At 56.1% G+C, this 16545-nt stretch overlaps 1 protein-coding gene and 1 pseudogene across 3 annotated transcripts; one reads left to right on the top strand and one right to left on the bottom strand.

Moving 5' to 3' along the window:
• Window positions 1-2659: 2659 nt before the first annotated feature.
• On the bottom strand, window positions 2660-11309 carry MZF1 (myeloid zinc finger 1). Of its 3 annotated transcripts, none has more exons than XM_043435890.1 (5): window positions 10892-11309; window positions 10361-10544; window positions 9813-9883; window positions 9583-9703; window positions 2660-4260 (listed from the first exon to the last, which is right to left on the bottom strand). In XM_043435890.1, exons 1-5 carry the CDS (start codon window positions 11285-11287, stop codon window positions 2825-2827), a joined length of 2208 nt encoding a protein of 735 aa, XP_043291825.1. In that variant the 5' UTR covers window positions 11288-11309; the 3' UTR covers window positions 2660-2824. The 3 variants fall into 3 exon arrangements, with proteins under 3 accessions (XP_043291825.1, XP_043291826.1, XP_043291827.1); XM_043435891.1 differs by having other exon boundaries at window positions 10361-10481; XM_043435892.1 differs by having other exon boundaries at window positions 10361-10469.
• A 1860-nt stretch (window positions 11310-13169) lies between these two features.
• LOC122420489 lies at window positions 13170-15284 on the top strand (annotated as a pseudogene).
• The last annotated feature ends 1261 nt before the right edge of the window (window positions 15285-16545 follow it).

Below are 16545 nucleotides of genomic sequence, written 5' to 3'. Positions count from 1 at the left end.
CCACCCTCAGGCCAGTTGCCGAGACCCTTCAGCTAAAGTCCCGTCTCGGGATAGAGTATTCATCCCCTGGAGAGGTAACAGTCCACAGTTAGACTCGTGTGATCTTTGATCTTGTGGTTACCCCACTGTGCAGTGGGGAAGACTTGATCATGAAACAAAATGCTAAGCAAAGGGGGCCATAGTGTCTGGACCGAGGAAGAGAGGATGGCCTAAGTGAGGCAGGCGCCTGGGTTGGAGGTGCTGCAGCTAAGCTTGTCACCTTAGTGCTCACTCGAGTGGCAGAGAGGCCCAGGTGGTTTGGGTGGTACAGGTGCTTGTGGCCCTTGGGCCTGCCGCCTGTTAGTAGGCAGCACAGTTGCTTAACACGTGCAAAGGCCCTGAGGGAAGCTGGGGCCAGTGCTTTGGAGGGACTGGGCAGAGGACCGGGCAGAACCTGGTGGGTGGGTTGTGAGGGTGAAAGTGCACCTCCGATTGTTAGCCTAGCCTCTGGGCCCTGCCACTGTGAAGAAAGGGTCTGTCCAGGGAATGAGGGAGTAGGAGTGGGCAGGGCAGGGAGGCTGAGTGCTGTGGGCCTCCAGGCTGGAGGTGGATGGCTGGAATCAGAGCAGTGCTGATTGGTGGAGACAAGTGGATAGATCTGGGAGGCTGGGGTGCTGATGAGAATAACTGGATGGATGTGGTATGGGGCAGCCAGCTGGGCTTGGAAGTGGACAACATGGACTCGGATACAGACAGTCTGGGGACAGGCTGGCTGGGCACTGTTGTAGCCTTCCTAGATGACCAGTGCGTAGGTATTCCTCTCCTGGGTTATTCTATGGCTCTGGCCAAGTGGTCATTCTGTCCAAGCCTTCAGTCTTGAAGATCACATGGTAACACTTGGGTCTTGACCTGTAGCTGTGTGACTGGATTGCAGAGGTGTCCCTGGCCAGCTGCAGAAATGACCTTTCATGGGTGGCCCTCACATAGCTGTTCACGTTGACTTCTCAGAGGGCTGTTTTGGGACGTGGGTCCATGGACTTCTCAAGGATTTGGGTGTGGGGTCCCATCCGGATGTCTCCATGCTTTTCACTTTTGTTGTAATTTTTCCTGTGTGAAATTTCATGTTTTTATGTAGTTGTATCTGCACAGCTTTCATGATGAACACAAAGATGACCAAAGATGAGTTTTCTTTGTTTCGGATTATAAGTCACACAAGTCATTAAAAAAAAAAAAAAATCCACATGACAGGATTTTATAAAGTTCCAGCAACATTCCTCCAACCTGAGACCACTAGCTTACTGGCTACCTGTGTTCATTCGTGTGACTTCCCTGATCTGATTCTTCAGCCCCTTCCTGTCTTCCTCTTCCCTCTGATTCTACGTATCCCACACCAGGTTTCTCAGAACCCTTTGCGACCGGAGAACTGAGTGCTGTCAAAGGGCCCAGGGGAGCCCCCCCCCACCCCCCCACCCCGCAGCTTCCCAGCCCTGATCTTGCCACACAGGAGTGCCTCTGCCTGGGGGAGTGGCTGACCTGCTGGATGTAGTAGATGCCAAGAGTGATTCTGGTTGTGGCTGGGGCTAGGCTACTGGGGAGGGGGAAGGAGAGGGGTAGAGTTGGGGAGGAGGGGGGCTGAGGCTGGGAGCGGGCCTTCTCTCGCATGTTGGTAGGAAGCCTCTGGCCCAGGCTGCTTGTCTTTTCCTGATACCAGGGCCCAAGTCTTGTGGGGGACCGGGGTGACTCAAAGTGGTAGGTGAAATTCCAGCTGCGTTTCTGGAAGGGCTGTTCCTGGAACCCTCTAGGCCTCTAGACCAAGAGCAGGCTGACACCAGCCTAGGGTGAGGTTTAAGTCCCAAGCCCGACCCTGCTGCATGAAGATCCCCTTTTTGGAACTGCCTTTCACCCACGGTCTCTGATACTTCTGGCATCCAGTGGGGGAGTGGGGGGCCGTGTCAAGGCCCCAGCGGTAGGATGGAAGGGGAGGACAGGGCAAAAGCAGCAGTGGCACGGGAAGAGGCCGGAGGGGTCCAGAGGTCCCGCCCTCAAGTCTGCAGGACTCTGACCTGGAGCTGCCAGTGTCTGTCCACCTGCATGTCAGCAACTGGTGTGTCCTGTGAGTAGTTACTGAATACACATGACAGAGACCTTCCAGTTGGAGGGTACTTAGAGCTTGTGCCTGGAGCCAGGGAGGGAAGAGAACAGCCCACGACAGCTCCTGGAGGGCTGGGGAACTGGCCTGGCCTTGCCGCCAGCTTTGGTTCTCAGACCGGCTGGAGTCTGCAGGAACAGAGGAAAGTCTTTTAAGACTAGATTCCCACTTACAGCTTTTACAGCTAAGATATGGCTTCCTCGGTTTCATAAACATATAAACTCAGGCTGGCGGTGGCCTCATGGGCCCCCGTTTGATGCTTCAGCACCCGATGATCTTGGCTGGCTGGCAGGGCAGTGACCTCCAGGTCCTCCCCTGGCTTGGCCAGTGGAGAGGTGGGTCGAAGGCAAATAGTACAGGAGCCCCGCTGTAAGGGGACGTCCTGCAGATGGGGGGCAGGCCCTGCTAGGGGCCACATCTGCCGGGAGCCCTGGGTCTTGCAGGAGGCACGTGGTTACAGAGAAGGTGGTAGACCAGTAGCATGGGCTGAGAGGGGTCCAGGCAGGTGGGCAGACGGTGCAGACCCAGACGGAGGTTCTGTATATTGTTTATTGAGCACCTACTGGGAGCCAGGCCCTAAGAGAGCTGGCTTGTACAGACGCGATCACGGGTCTCCGCAACCCCATGAGGTAGGTGGAACACCTACCTACACACCCTGCCTCCAATGGTGGACGACGGTGGGGCCACGTGCTCCGGCTACTCTGCACTGTGCACGCGCTGGTGCTGAATGAGCTTGGTGCTCTGGTGGAAGCGGCGGCCGCAGTCCTGGCAGGCGAAGGGCTTCTCGCGCCGGTGGGTGCGCAGGTGCTGCGTGAGCGTGGGCCGCTGGCGGAAGGCCTTGCCGCACTCAGGGCAGGCGAAGGGCCGCTCGCCCGTGTGGATGCGCCGGTGCTGCGTGAGGTTGGCGTGTTGCCGGAAGCGCTGGCCGCACTCGGGGCAGGCGAAGGGCCGCTCGCCCGTGTGGATGCGCTGGTGCTCGGTGAGCCGGGAGACCTGTGTGAAGCCCAGGCCGCACTCGGGGCAGCGGTAGGGCTTCTCGCCCGTGTGCGTCCGCTGGTGGCGCGTGAGCTTCAAGCGCTGGCTGAAGCGCTGGCCGCACTCGGGGCAGGCGAAGGGCTTCTCGCCCGTGTGCACGCGCAAGTGCTGCGTGAGCGTGGGCCGCTGGCGGAAGGCCTTGCCACACTCGGCGCAGGCGAAGGGCCGCTCGCCCGTGTGAATGCGCCGGTGCTGCGTGAGGTTGGAGCGCTGGCGGAAGCTCTGGCCGCACTCGGCGCACCGGAAGGGCCGCTCGCCACTGTGCACGCGCCGGTGCTGCAGCAGCACCGCGCGGCGCCCGAAGCGCTCGCCGCACTCGGCGCAGCCGAAGCACTTGTCGCCTGTGTGCACTGCCTGGTGCTCCAGGAGCACGGCGCGCCGCGTGAAGCTCTGGCGGCACTCGCTGCATGGGAAGGGGCCGGGGGGCTCGGGCGCACAGGGAGGAGCGGGGGGCGCGACGCTGGGGCCCGGCGGGTCGCCGTGGATGCGCTGGTGCTGCAGCAGGTTGGAGCGCTGGCGGAAGCTCTGGCCGCACTCGGCGCAGCGGAATGGCTGCTCGCCTGTGTGCACGCGCCGGTGCTCCTCCAGGCGCGCGCTGCGGACGAAGCCCTGGCCGCAGTCGGCGCACACGAAGGGCCGCTCCTCCGTGTGCGTGAGCTGGTGGCGCAGCAGGTGTGAACTGCGGCTGAAGCTGCGGCCGCACTCGCCGCACACGAAGGGCCGCTCTCCGGTGTGGATCTTCTGGTGCCGCAGCAGGTTGCTGCGCTGGCTGAACACCTTCCCGCACACATCGCAGCGGCCCCCTCGCTCAGCTCCGGCCCCTGTGCCGGGGCGCCCCCGAGCCCGGCTGCGTCCCCTGGGGGAACGCCAGCTCGCCGCGGCCAGTCCGCGGCCCACGCCCTGGCGGGCATCCTCCGTGGGGTCCGGCTCACCTCCCAGGTCGCTGGAGAGCACTAGCGCGTGTGAAAAGCCAGCTTCGTGGGAGGCTGACTTGAGTCGGCCTGTGAGGCTGGCCACACCGAGGTCCCAGGGCAGGTGGATGTGGGGGCTCACGATGTCTGGGTCCACAGAGACGCTGTCCATCTGGAGTGTAAACCCTGCATGGCACAAGGGGATCCACTCATTGATGACAGAGAACCCGCTGGTGCCCAGAGACACTCCAGCCCTGGCGAAAGGGTGTGAAATGGAGCGACCTAAAACTGTCCAAGGAGGCAGACAGAAGTCACCTGGGCAGGGGCAGGGGTTCTGTCCGAACAGGCTTCCGAAGGCGGTAAGGATGGGACAGACAGGTGGAAGACTGAAAACGGGCGACCGGCTTTCCAGGAGTGGCATAAGTTTGCAAAACCGCCTTTCCGGAAGGGCTGTAGTGCAAAGGTGGCCCTTGCTCTGGGCAGGTGGGTGATGTTGGTTCTCACAAATGCGGAGAAGTGGGTGGGTTTGAGGGAGGCTAGAAGTGGAGCGGACAGGCGGGAAATTCTGGCACCAGGACTTCTGTCTGCTGTGCCGTGCCTGTGATGCCCGCGGGACTCCTGTGGCGCCGCTGAGACCTCTGCAGCCACTGGGGCACAGGAGTCTGGCCCTGTCTGTAGGGAAGTGTGGACGTGGTGCCGTGGCATTTACAGGGCACACGGAACCCTGGGCCTGCCTGTGATCAGACAGGGGTGGGCGTCTGGCTCAAAGGAGCAGGTTCCAGCCAGGCTGTGAGCACTCCATCCTTAGATGCTGGAGGAGGGAGGAGATGTAAGCACGGCACAGAGGAGGAGGGGGTTACATCAGGGACACAGAGAGGGGAATAGGGGTTTCAGGGATGACAGAAAATCTACAAGCTGCCAAGGAAAATGCAGATAAATTATACTGCATCAAAGGAAATCATTTGTGCTCAGCAAAAACCCTCAAGAGTCAAAAGATGAATGACAAACTGAGGAACCCTCCAGAGGCAAGGGTCTAATTAACCAAAGTAAGAGCAGCAATCAGTCAGCAGGAAAGAATGTGGGCAGAAGACTGGAAAAGGAAAGGAAATGTCACTGATGCTTAAATTCCCTAAAACATGCTTAGTTCCCCCCATAAGAAAACTGCACATTAGGGCTATACTCATCTGCAGTTTCACATCCTTACGCCAGAACCCAAGTGTCTGTGTGCATTGCTGGTGAGCACAGACAGAAGTTGGTGTCGTCAGGTACATCAAACAATAAATTTCCCGTGGGCTAATCCAACAATTCCACTTTTAAGTACTTCTCCACCAGTTGTGTTCCTCCCTGTGTGAAATGACCGGTATAGTGAGAGAGTCAATTCCTAGGCAGGTTGATAAGAAGTCTAGGGGTCCCCATGGAGAGAGGGGTCTGGAATTCTCAAGGAGGCAGAAAGGACAAACTTTTTTCCCTCTACATTCCTTAGGATTATATAACAATAATGTATCCTGCTTGAGGACAGTCTCTGGAAAAAACCTTCTGGCTAATTCTGTTATCTCAATATGTAAATCATGGGAGTAGGTCTGGTGAGGTCTTTACAACCTCTAGACATTCTTGATTCACTGTAATAACTAATTTGAGAGTATATAATTCCAGTGCTAAGACTAGCAAGGGGGTACTCTTTCTACCCCCTTCTGATGTCCATGTCAGAAGCTTTCTCTATCTCCTTTATACTTTAATAAAACTGTATTACACAAAAGCTCTGAGTGACCCAGCCTCGTCTCTGGCCCCGGATTGAATTCTTCTCCTCCAGAGGCCAAGAACCCCGGCATCTTTGCGTGATTCAGCAACAACCTTTCAATAGGAGGGTTCTCAGTTCTCACTGAAAAATAACTCAAAAGAGTGTCAGTGGGAACCTGGATGGGTAAACAGGTGTGTCGTGGGGAGCTGTCCAAAGAGGAGGGCGCTCGCTGCTGTGTGTTCAAGTGGGAAGATGCACGAAAAATGTCAGGCAGGGAACAGGGTGAAGATTAAGCCTCCATGTGTGTTTTAAAGACGGCAAATGAGTATGCATCCACATTTGTGTTTGCTTTCCTGCGCACAGAATCTTTCTGTAAGTCCATACAAAAGACCGGTGCTGCTGGCTGTTGGGGTGCAGGACCGTGTGACTCAGGCAGGGGAGGGGCGCTCCGCTGTATATGCCCTTGGGCCTTCTGAATTTTCTAACGTGAATGCTACCTATTCAGAATATTCTCCTGATGAAAACACTGGCTGCACTGATGTTCCGTGGAGGGCAAGGGGAGCAGCCAGGACATCCGGTGCAGAGCCCACAGTGGCTGAGGGAACCGGTATTTGAAGCAGGGGCCATAGTTGTCTGTGGGTGAGTGCAGCCTGAGGAAAGATGGGACTGCAGAGAAAGGACCTGCCGAGGAGCTGTAGGTGGAGCCGCCAGTGTGGCTGGAGAGCGCGGAGGCTGCGCTGTGCTGAGAGAGGCAGGGCGCTAGCTGCCCAGCAGGGCCCCCAGCTGAAGGCTGAGACAGCGGAAGGGGTGGCTGCCAGACCTCCTCTCAGCTTCAGCATGCAGCACTGACAGAACATAAGAGAAGAACCTTAAAAATACCTGGGACAGCTCCAAGACAATAAAGGACCGTCCAGAGCTTGTGCACCGTGCTCGGAAGTGATAAGGCTGTAGAGACTGGGGGCTGAGGCCAGGCTCTGCCGTGAAGCTGGGGGTTGAGGACTTGGTCTGGGTGAGCTCAGTCCACCCACAGACCTTTGGTGTGGGTGAGCCTGCAGAGGGATCTCCACTGAACAGCTGGGGGCCCAGGTGAGCCTTCCAGTTCAGAGTCACGATGGACTCTGTGGCAGCCTGTCATCCAGGATGATGCTTAGTGCAGGGACAGACGAGGAACTCCCCGAGCCATGAAGGGCAGGCTGTTCGCAGTGCAACCAGTGGGAGCACTCGCACCTCAGGAAACCAAGCTAGCTAACAAGTCCAGAAATAACATCAGGTATGTCCAGGTTCTCAAAGGATGGGTCAACATCCATGAAGAAAGAATGAGTTTGGGCCCTTTATTGATAAAAACAGCAAATGGGGACTTCTGGGTAATAACAGTATCTATTTACATTGGTTTCATTGTGAAACAGCATTAAAAACCTCCATAAAGGTTTTCTTTGGTTTTGTTTTCTTCAAGATATAAAATCCACAAAGATGAAGAGGAAAGGAAACAAAGCAACCCCTGATATTTCTACTCTGGATGGGAGACCAAGCAAACAGTAACTGTGCAGCAGTGGGGAAAAATGGAAAATCAGCCTGTTTGATCTCAAAGGCTCGAAATGTTCAGGATTCGGAAGGACCAGGTCCCTCTGGCCATGCAGGTAAAGGGGCAAGGACACCAGGTGGGCAGGGGAAGCGGACTCAAGCTGAAGCTGGGCTACCTCAGGGGACAGCGCTTGGCCCTCTCTGCACACAATTCTGAGGAAATGGAGGATGCAGGCGGGCATTGCAGTAGCTCTGATTTCTGGATCTCTTCTCCCATCCTGGCAAAAGGATGGGTTGAGGGTGTGCGCCAACACTGAGGAAGTTGAGGGGGTAAGTGAAGCCACCCAGGGGACTGAGATGCCAACCTGTCTCCTAGCTGGGATGCAGGCAAGAGGCTAGACATGCCTTCTTAGGACACTCAGAGGAGAGAACTGAAGACCCTCACAGCAAGGGTGCCGCCTCCACGCAGCCCAGCCAGGGTGCCCTGTGACTCCTTCAGTGGCATCCACGGTTGCTCCACCCACCCACACATGTCTCCCAAGTGGGTCTCTGTGGGGAGCAAACTCTTCATCTCTTCTAGCTGCCCTCTCTCACCTGCCAGAGAGATCAGAGAGAACACTGGGAGAAAGCTTGAAGACAAGTCATCATTTGTTGGGCTCCAAAATCACTGTGGGTGGTGACTGCAGCCATGAAATTAACAGATACTTGCTCCTTGGAAGGAAAGCTATGACAAACTGAGACAACGTACTAAAAAGCAGAGATACCACTTCGCTGACAAAGGTCCATATAGCCAAAGCTATGGTTTTTCCAGTAGTCATGTATGGATGTGAGAGTTGGAACGTAAAGAAGGCTGAGCACTGAACAATTGATGGTTTTGAACTGTGGTGTTGGAGAAGACTCTTGGAGAGTCCCTGGGACTGCAAGGAGATCCAACCAGTCCATCCTAAATGAAATCAGTCCTGAATATTCATTGGAAGGACTGATGCTGAAACTGAAGTTTGGCTTCAGTTTGGCCACCTGATGTGAAGAACTGACTCACTGGAAAAGACCCTGATGCTGGGAAAGACTGAAGGCGGGAGAAGGGGGCGACAGAGGATGAGATGGTTGGATAGCATCACCGACTGAATGGACATGAATTTGTGCAAACTCCTGGAGACAGTGAAGGACAGGAAAGCCTGGCGTGCTGCAGTCCATGGGGTTGAGAAGAGTCAGACACAACTTAGCGACTGAACAACAACAAATTATTATCCTCAGAGAAATAAGGAAAGATGTTACAACTGTAAGAACAGAAAGTGGCTTAAGTAAGTATTCAGGGAAAGAAGATACTGGTGGGAATTGAAACTCTATTAGCAGATGTGAAAATCTCAAAAGGAGAATCTGGAGGATATCTGAAGAAATTTTCTGGAAGATAGAGCAGAAAGAAAGGGATGGGAAATTGCAGAGAACAGAACACTGGAGCATTTGTCCTAGAGTCCAATAACTGAGTGACAGGCATTCTAGAAACAAGAGAACAGAACAATGCAGGGGAAGGAACTCAAAGAAACAATTCAAGCCAGTTTCCCACAATTGAGAAATTGAATTTAAAGTTAAACAGCCTTACCAACAGTGGTGATAAAAAATGTTTTGACCCAGTTTTACAGCAGTTAAGAAAAAAATGTTTGGAGACTGAGTCAATAAAAAGAACTCTTCATCCAGCCAAAATTCAGTGTAATGTAGAGTGTTAGACGAATGTTTTAAATATGTAACACCTCTCAGAACTTTACCTCCTGCTCCAGAGTTCACAGGAAGGTCCACCAGAACACGGGAGTAAACCCAGAAGTGGAAGGGCCCAGGAAATGGGATGAAGACGAGATGGGGCCTGGATGATGGTGGGCCATCGCAGGCGTGTGACTGAGGTGGACCGGGCAGGGCATCTGGCCTGAGAGCCTGGGCGGTTGGGTGGGACACTGTGCTGTCGTGCCCAGTCCCCACCTGTGTGTAGGTCCCTCCTGTCTGTCCACCCTGCTGACCTGCTGTCCAGTCGGTGGGATGCAGGCCTGGAACCTGGGGGCCATCCAGGATGCCAGGGCTGGGAGAGGAGGTGGGGAATGTGAGTCCTGCTCTCAGGAGGGTTTATGGGGCCAGGAGGTTAGTGGAGGGCTTGGCTTTGGAGGGCAGGAGATGCTGAAGCAGGCTGAACACTGCAGGGGCTGCCCAGGCAATGCGGGCGCGTAGGTGACGCTGCAGAAAAGGGGCCCTGTGTTACTCACCTGGGGAGAAGATGCCCCCAGCTTCCTCCTGCCACAGGGCCCCACGGTGCTGCCTCCAGGAGGAACCCTCAGGCCCAGGCTCACTATGCGGGGAGGCCTGGTCCAGCACCACGCCACAGTCCTGAAACCACAGTGGTCACTGCTGGTCTGTGTAGCCAGGCCCACCCAGGAGGGACCTACCCAGCCCCCACCCAGCCCCACCCGCTGAGGCTCCCAGAGCAGGGACTCACCCGGGCCTGGTGGGGGAGCAGAGTGAAAGGGGTCCCCTGCAGGCTGCTTAGAGGCTGAGGACGCAGCGGTTCTGGAGAAGGAGGGTGTGGTCAGGAAGCTCCAGGGCGCCCCACCCCACTGCCCTCCTCAGTGCTGTGGCAGGTGCCAGGATCCGGTTGGGTGGGACCTGGGGCTGGCATGGCAGGGGGATCTCGGGACTCACAGGAACGCGGTGTGGGGGCATGTCTGGAACCTGCCCGGGAGGCGGAGGAGAGAAGGGCACCCCCCAGCACTTGGTGCCCCCCCGACCCCCGGCCCCCAACGCTCCGGTCTGCTGCTGTCTGGTCTGCAGCAGTTGGCTAATCCCTCCCCCCCCGCCCCCCTAGCAGACCTCCTCGGGGAGAGGACTCCTTTCTTCCACACACGGGAATCCCAGGAGCCAGCACCATGCTGAGAACGTGGAAGGAACCACAGCTGTGGCAGGCTTGGCCCACAGGGGAGAATGGCCACCACTGGCTGGGCAGGATGCGGGGGCTGCCGAAGCAGAGGGCACACCTTCTGCCCTTACCTGGCTCCTCGGTAACCTCGGACTCCTCTTTCACCCGCAGGCCCAGTGCTGACTGCTCCATGGCCCCAGGGGGCATCTCCAGCCCAGGTTCTGGAGTCTCAGGTGTGGGCTGAGGGAGGGCCTGGAAGTTGGGGGGCTCTGTCCTCTCCGAGAGCACCTCCTGACCTTGCACCTGGACCGTGACCTGGGCAGGTGCCCCCCATCAGGAGCTCAGGTAGGGAGCTCCCTGGCCTCCACCCTCTCGGGATCCCAGGGGTACTGACTCGGCCTCTGAGGACCCACGGCCCCCAGGGACTGACAAGGAGGGCAGGGACGCCCTGCAGTTGCTCTCCTCTGCCGACACCGCCCGCCTCCCCCCCCCAACCCTGCGGCCTGAGTCCCGACTCCAGCTGATGGAGGGCTGCCGTCAGAACCGCGGCTGCCCTGGCACAGGGTCTGCTGCAGGTGACCACTTGCAGACCGCGGGGGACTAGCATCCTGCTGAGCAGGGCGCCCCCAGGATGAGGCGGAGACCCCAAGCCTCTGACTCACCCATCTGCGGGGCCCTCCTGGCTCCCGGCGGAGGCCCTCGACCAGGGCTGCGGCCTCCTCAGGGCTGCCTGGCTGTTGTCCTCGCACGCGGGCCTGGATCTCGGGGGGTAGTGCGCCCAGGAACTGCTCCAGCACCAGCAGCTCCAGCATCTGCTCCTTGGAGTGCGCCTCGGGCCGCAGCCACTTGCGGCAGAGTTCACGGAGCCGGGCCAGCGCCTCGCCGGGCCCCTTGGCCTCCTCATAGCGGAAGCGCCGGAAGCGCTGCCGTGCCGCCTCTGGGCCCGGATCCCAGGCGACGGCTTCGCCCTCCGCCTCAGAGTCCTCTAGCTTCACCGTGACGGGCCCCTCATCTTCTAGGGATGCGCGGCCCCGGGAGCCCAAAGCCGATGGCCTCATTGGAAAGACCAGGCTGGGGCTCTTGAGGCCAGTGTCCACCCCCAGGGAGGAGCACACAGAGGCTGCTGCGATGGGGACAGTGGCGTGCCGCTCAGGCCGGAGGCTGCCGCGTGGGACCGGCCAGCCCTCGCTGAACCCCTCTAGCTGGGCGTGTGCAGTCTCTGGTAACCCCCTGTTGCTGGGCTGGTTCTCAGGCCCAGAAGGCTCCTCCTCTGCCCACTAAATCTCACCCGTCTACACGCACGGCCTGAGCCCTGCCCTCAGCCCTCTCCCTGCAAGAGATACCTACGCCTACGACCTCCGCCGCTGGGCGTCTGCACCACCGCCACCCCGCCCCGCCGGCCCATGACTGCGCCATCCACTCTCCTGCGTGTTTCTCCGACTGTTGCCCCCCCAGCGTGGTTTCATAGGGCATCCCCCCTCCAGCGGCCCCAGCCCACACCTGTGCGAGGCCCACTGTAGGGCACAGCACTCTGACGCCATCCTCCCCCTATCCAGCCCCCTTTTCTGAGCCCCATTATCTCCTCGACCTCCTGACTCAGGTAGGGCTAGCGGGTGATGGCGTTTCAGAGAGGGGTGCCAGGGGCCCCAGACCGCTGGCCTCGGAGCCTGCGAGGAGAGCCGGAGATCCTGACCCAGCCTATTTGCCCCGTAATCCTGCCATGTCGCTGGTGCCACTGTGAACCTCCGCTCCCCGGTCTGCAAACGGGGTCGACCCCCGCCCCACTCGTACGGTGCGAGTTTTGGAAAGAAACCGGAGTTTATTACGTTTGATTTCGAGGCCTCCCGATCCCGTGAGTCTGACCTTGGCTCCTTAAGGCTCCAAGTCCGCCTGAAACCCCAGGGGAAGGCTGGGCCTCCACGACCCTGCCGGCCCTGCGCACCTTTCCGAACTACCTCGACCAGGAGCCCAGGCGAGCGGCGCTTGCCTCAGGGAGCCGGGGCAGATCCGGGTGCCGCCATGGCAACGGGGCGGGGACTCCAGGCTCTGTCGCCGTGGCAACCCGCTGTGATTGCCCCGCCGCGCGCGACAGCCCCGGGCCCGCCCGCAGGGAGCGCTAGGACCCTGCCCCGCGCCCCGCTCCCCGCAGGGCTGCCGTCCGGGTCGCTGCCCGAACCTTCCCGGCCGAGGGGGCCCGGCCCTCACCTCGGCGCTCAGCTGGCAGCTCCGCGCTCCCGAGCTTGCGCACTCGCCGACCTCCCCTCCCGGCCAGACTGTAGCTCCCAGAATGCTCCGCGCAGCAGCACACGCGCCGCCTCGCACCCCCGCCCTGCCCCCCCCCCCTCAGTTTCCACTCTCGCCTGTTTCCACGGTCGCCTCAGTTTCCACCCTCCTCCCGCTGTGATGCCGGGCAGTGTTTTTCCGGACGGTCGGACCACTCTTGGGGCCGTGTCTCCCCGCTCTCCCAGCCTCACTTTCAGGCGTCCCGGCACCCGTCGACGCGAGCTTCTCAGGGGGAAATGCGCCCAGCACCTTCTTCCGGGCAGCGCGTGCCCCCCCCCCCCCCTCCCCCAGCAAGTCTCCCTGAATTCTCTACGGGGCTTCCAGGAGTTAGGGTTCTGCACCAATCACGGCCCTCGCTAGGACGCCCTCAGCCCCCGTCTCCATAGCAACTCCCTGCCGAGGCTGGGTCACCCTTTCCTCCGCCCTGGGGACCGCAAGCGAGCCTCCCATTTTCGCCCCGCAGAGAGCCGGGGCCCCGGGCCCGGGCCCGAGCCCGAGCGGTGTGGTCGGTTGGCCTTCCGCGCGCGTGCGCGGCCCGTTGACGCTCTTTTGTTGTCATCGGCGGTAGGCGGGCCCCAGGCGTCTCTACAGTAACCGGTGGGCTGAGCAGGTGGTTTCCAGGGCAACCCCGTGTACCGGCTGGTGTCTGAGAGGATGGGAGAGGTGGGGTGAGGGTAGAGATGCTGAGCGAGCGAGACAGCGAGGAGAGAGTGAAAGTAAGTGAACACATAGTGACAGAGACAGGCAGGACAGCGTAGAGGGCTTTCATCTCTCAGAGACCTAGATCAGAGAGTCAGGGCTGGTCAGACGTGTGTCAGAACAGTCAACAAGAGGGAGAGAAATCAGGGCCGGGATGGAGAGGAAAGGAGAGACAAAGGGTGAATCGATTTACAGCGAGACGTGCAGTTCGAGAGATTCAAGTGACAGACGAGGATCAGGAGTACAGAAGCAAGAGGAGAGACGGGGACAGAAATTGGAGATAGAGTGAAATGGGTCGAGAGTTTTCAAGGGTTCAGAGAAGGGTGACAGCAAGAAGAGAGACAGACGGAGCAGGAGGGACACTTGTTAAGGAAACTTACCCAAAACTTGTCAATAAGAGAAAAAAGATGGCTGGGAGTCCTAGCACCGTTTCTAGTAAGACTGCTTCAGGTTGTCTGATTCCCTAAGCGAAGCAACTCTTTTGATCAGAGTTCAGATACTGTGACGTTAGATGCTAACTTGTAAATGGTTGATAGGTTGTAAGTGTTTTCTGTCCAGTAGAGAAGGGTACCCCAAGTTTTTTTTTTTAACCACCCTGTAGGACACTAAGATGCCTGCCCACTCCTATGTGGGACACCACCAATCCAACTTTGCGCTATTATTTCAGTGTTTGTTTGTTCTTTCACCTTCTCTGTTGTTTCTTCTCTCTCACCTTCCCAGAACCACCTGTGTCATCCTGCTAGTTCCCACCGGAGGTAAATACCTCTTTGACACATGTTCACTGCTTTTTTTAGTGGTTTCAAAAATTAAAAATTTGACAGTCTGAAGGCAACCATTTCTCCCTGAATGTGGAACAGATAGGAAGAAAGAGAAAACAGTGAGACAGACCCAGGGAAGGAAGGTGGTACGAAGGATGATGGAAAGAAAGAGACCGGTCCCGGCTCAAAGGCTCCAGTGTGCCTCTCGGTGAGCTGGGTCCCAACTCATCCCACATAGGGAATGTGAGCCTCACCCAGGCCTGGACCAGAGCGGCTGGTCCAGTCCATGGAAGACTACTGGGAGTCACAACCAAAGAAATTTCTGTGAGTACTGCAGGTGCTGGATAGTGGACAATAGGCCTAGTGTTTACTTTCTTGGAAGAGGAAAGAATCATAAGGAAAATGTGGCAAAGAGGATATGTGAGGTTAAACAGGAAAGCCGGGAGAAGGGAAAGGAAGAAGAAAAAGCATCAAAGGAGTTTGCTGCAGTGGAGGTAGCTGTCCTGAAAGGATACCAACAGGATTTGAAAAGGTTTGACTCAGAGTCAGAAATTTCAGAGCCAAGCATATTGTTAGTGACCAGTGCTGTTCCATTCATCTCTGCATCAAATCAGCAGGAAGACAAAAAAGACCCTTCAAAGGGCAGATGGGCAGAATGAGTTATCTCTCAGGGTTACCATTTCTGTTATGATCTTATCACAGGAGTACCTCAGTGGGAAAAACCTGAAGGATTTCAAGGAAACTTAAAAAAGCAGCAGTGAAAACTGGGTAGAAGGATTAAGTGAAGATGGTTATACATGTTATTATAACACAGAAACAGGGGAATCCAGATGGGAAAAACCTGATGATTTCATTCCATACTCTGGCGATCTCTTATCTAGTAAAGTCAATGAAAGTTACTTGGTACCCTGGAAGAGTCCAACTATCAGATTCACATAGTGACTGATGGGGGAACAGGAAGCAAAAAAGGGAAGGGGTAAGGAAAGGTCTCTACAGCAATGCAAAAGCTAAAAATAAAGTTTAAGGAAAAAACTAAAACAGTGATAAAGGTACTGAACCAGAAACAGAAAGAAAAAAAATACCTAAAGGAAGAGTTCATGAGGTCCAAATGAAGAAAAATCCAAAGCTCATTAGAGAAAAAAAAATGTATATATATCAGGGGCTTCCCTGTTGGATCAGTAGTAAATAATCTGCCTGCCAGTGCAGAAGACTGGGTTCGATACCTGGTCTGGGAAGATCCCGTATGCCTCAGAGCAGCTAAGCTCATGCACCGCAACTATAGAGCCTGTGCTCTAGAGCCCAGGAACACTATTGAAGCCCACAGCCCTGGAGTCCATGCTCCACAACAGAAGTCACCGCAATGAGAAGCCCACGCACTGCAACTAGAGAGTAGGCCCCGCTCTCTGCAACTAGAGAAATGCCTGCGCAGCAACGAAGACCCAGCACAGCCCAAGTAAATACAATTTAAAAAAAAAAATCAAACCCATATGGAGAATGGGAAGAAATTAAACAAGATGTTGAGTCCCATGAGGAGGTAGATTTGGAATTTCAAAGTGCTGAAAATGGTATGTATCAACTTCGGAAGCTGATGTTGGTGGGGAACCCAAAGTGGTCTCCTGAAGTTTGTGCAAACTCATGTCCATTGAGTCAGTGATGCCATCCAACCATCTCATCCTCTGTCGCTCCTTTCTCCTGCTCTCAATCTCACCCAGCCTCAGGGTCTTTTCCAGTGAGTTGGTTTTTTGCATCTGGTGGTCAAAGTATTGGAGCTTCAGCTTCAGCATGAATCCTTCCCGTTAATATTCAGGGTTGATTTCCGTTAGAATTGACTGGTTTGATCTCCTTGCAGTCCTAGGGACTCTCAAAAGTCTGTTACTGAAAGAGTGTGTGCTGGGTCCATCTCCTCACCGCTCAAAAGCCAATAAACAGGCCAGCTTGGTAGAAAGGAACGTTTGCTTTATATCCGATGCTGGCAACTGGGGTGGGGGGGGGAGGGTGTTGGACATCTGTCCAAAGGTGGACTCCCGCCCCCAACAAGCAGGGAGCAAGAGCTTTTATAGACAGAGGAGGGGGGTGGCTACATGCAGAAATCGCACAGTCATCTCTAACAGTCATCTTCAAATTGGTCATCAGTGGTCTGACCAACATGATCTTGGTTGTTTTAGGTGTAGTTAATCTTCAGTTCTAGGGTCCATTTATTCCCATTTCTTTGCAGCCAGTTCTTGGAACTGTGGCAGCTCATGTCGTGGGTGTAGTCTGGTCATCATGTAGTTCTTCCACCTGGTGTTTTGGAATGTATAAGACAGCTCACAGGATACGGCTCAGAATATTATTTATAGCCCTTGAGAAGGAACTAAAGGTCCTTGACTATGCTTAATAACTACATTATTATTATTTAGTTTCCTTTGTTTTCCTTTGTTTCGGCATTTCTCTCTTCTCTGATTAAACTTATTCTTTGACTAAAGTTTTCCACAGAAAAAAAGGCAGGCATAGGACGTCGTCGTGGTGGTGGTGGCGGCGGCGGCGGCGACAGCGGCAAGGACCATATAATCCTGCTCCATTTCAAGTCTCCCACA

The sequence above is a fragment of the Cervus canadensis genome, chromosome 18, assembly GCF_019320065.1.
Source record: "Cervus canadensis isolate Bull #8, Minnesota chromosome 18, ASM1932006v1, whole genome shotgun sequence".
Classification (NCBI taxonomy): domain Eukaryota; kingdom Metazoa; phylum Chordata; class Mammalia; order Artiodactyla; family Cervidae; genus Cervus; species Cervus canadensis.
Note: the sequence above shows the minus strand (reverse complement) of the source record. Positions and strands in the feature narration are given on the sequence as shown.

Coding starts and splice junctions, on each gene's coding strand:
- MZF1 (XM_043435890.1), bottom strand. CDS start 11,287: ATGAGGCCATCGGCTTTGGGCTCCCGGGGCCGCGCATCCCTAGAAGAT. Junction 10,545..10,891: donor CAGGAGGGCCCCGCAGATGG/GTGAGTCAGAGG, acceptor GCACCTGCCCAG/GTCACGGTCCAGGTGCAAGG. Junction 9,884..10,360: donor CGAGGTTACCGAGGAGCCAG/GTAAGGGCAGAA, acceptor CTCCTTCTCCAG/AACCGCTGCGTCCTCAGCCT.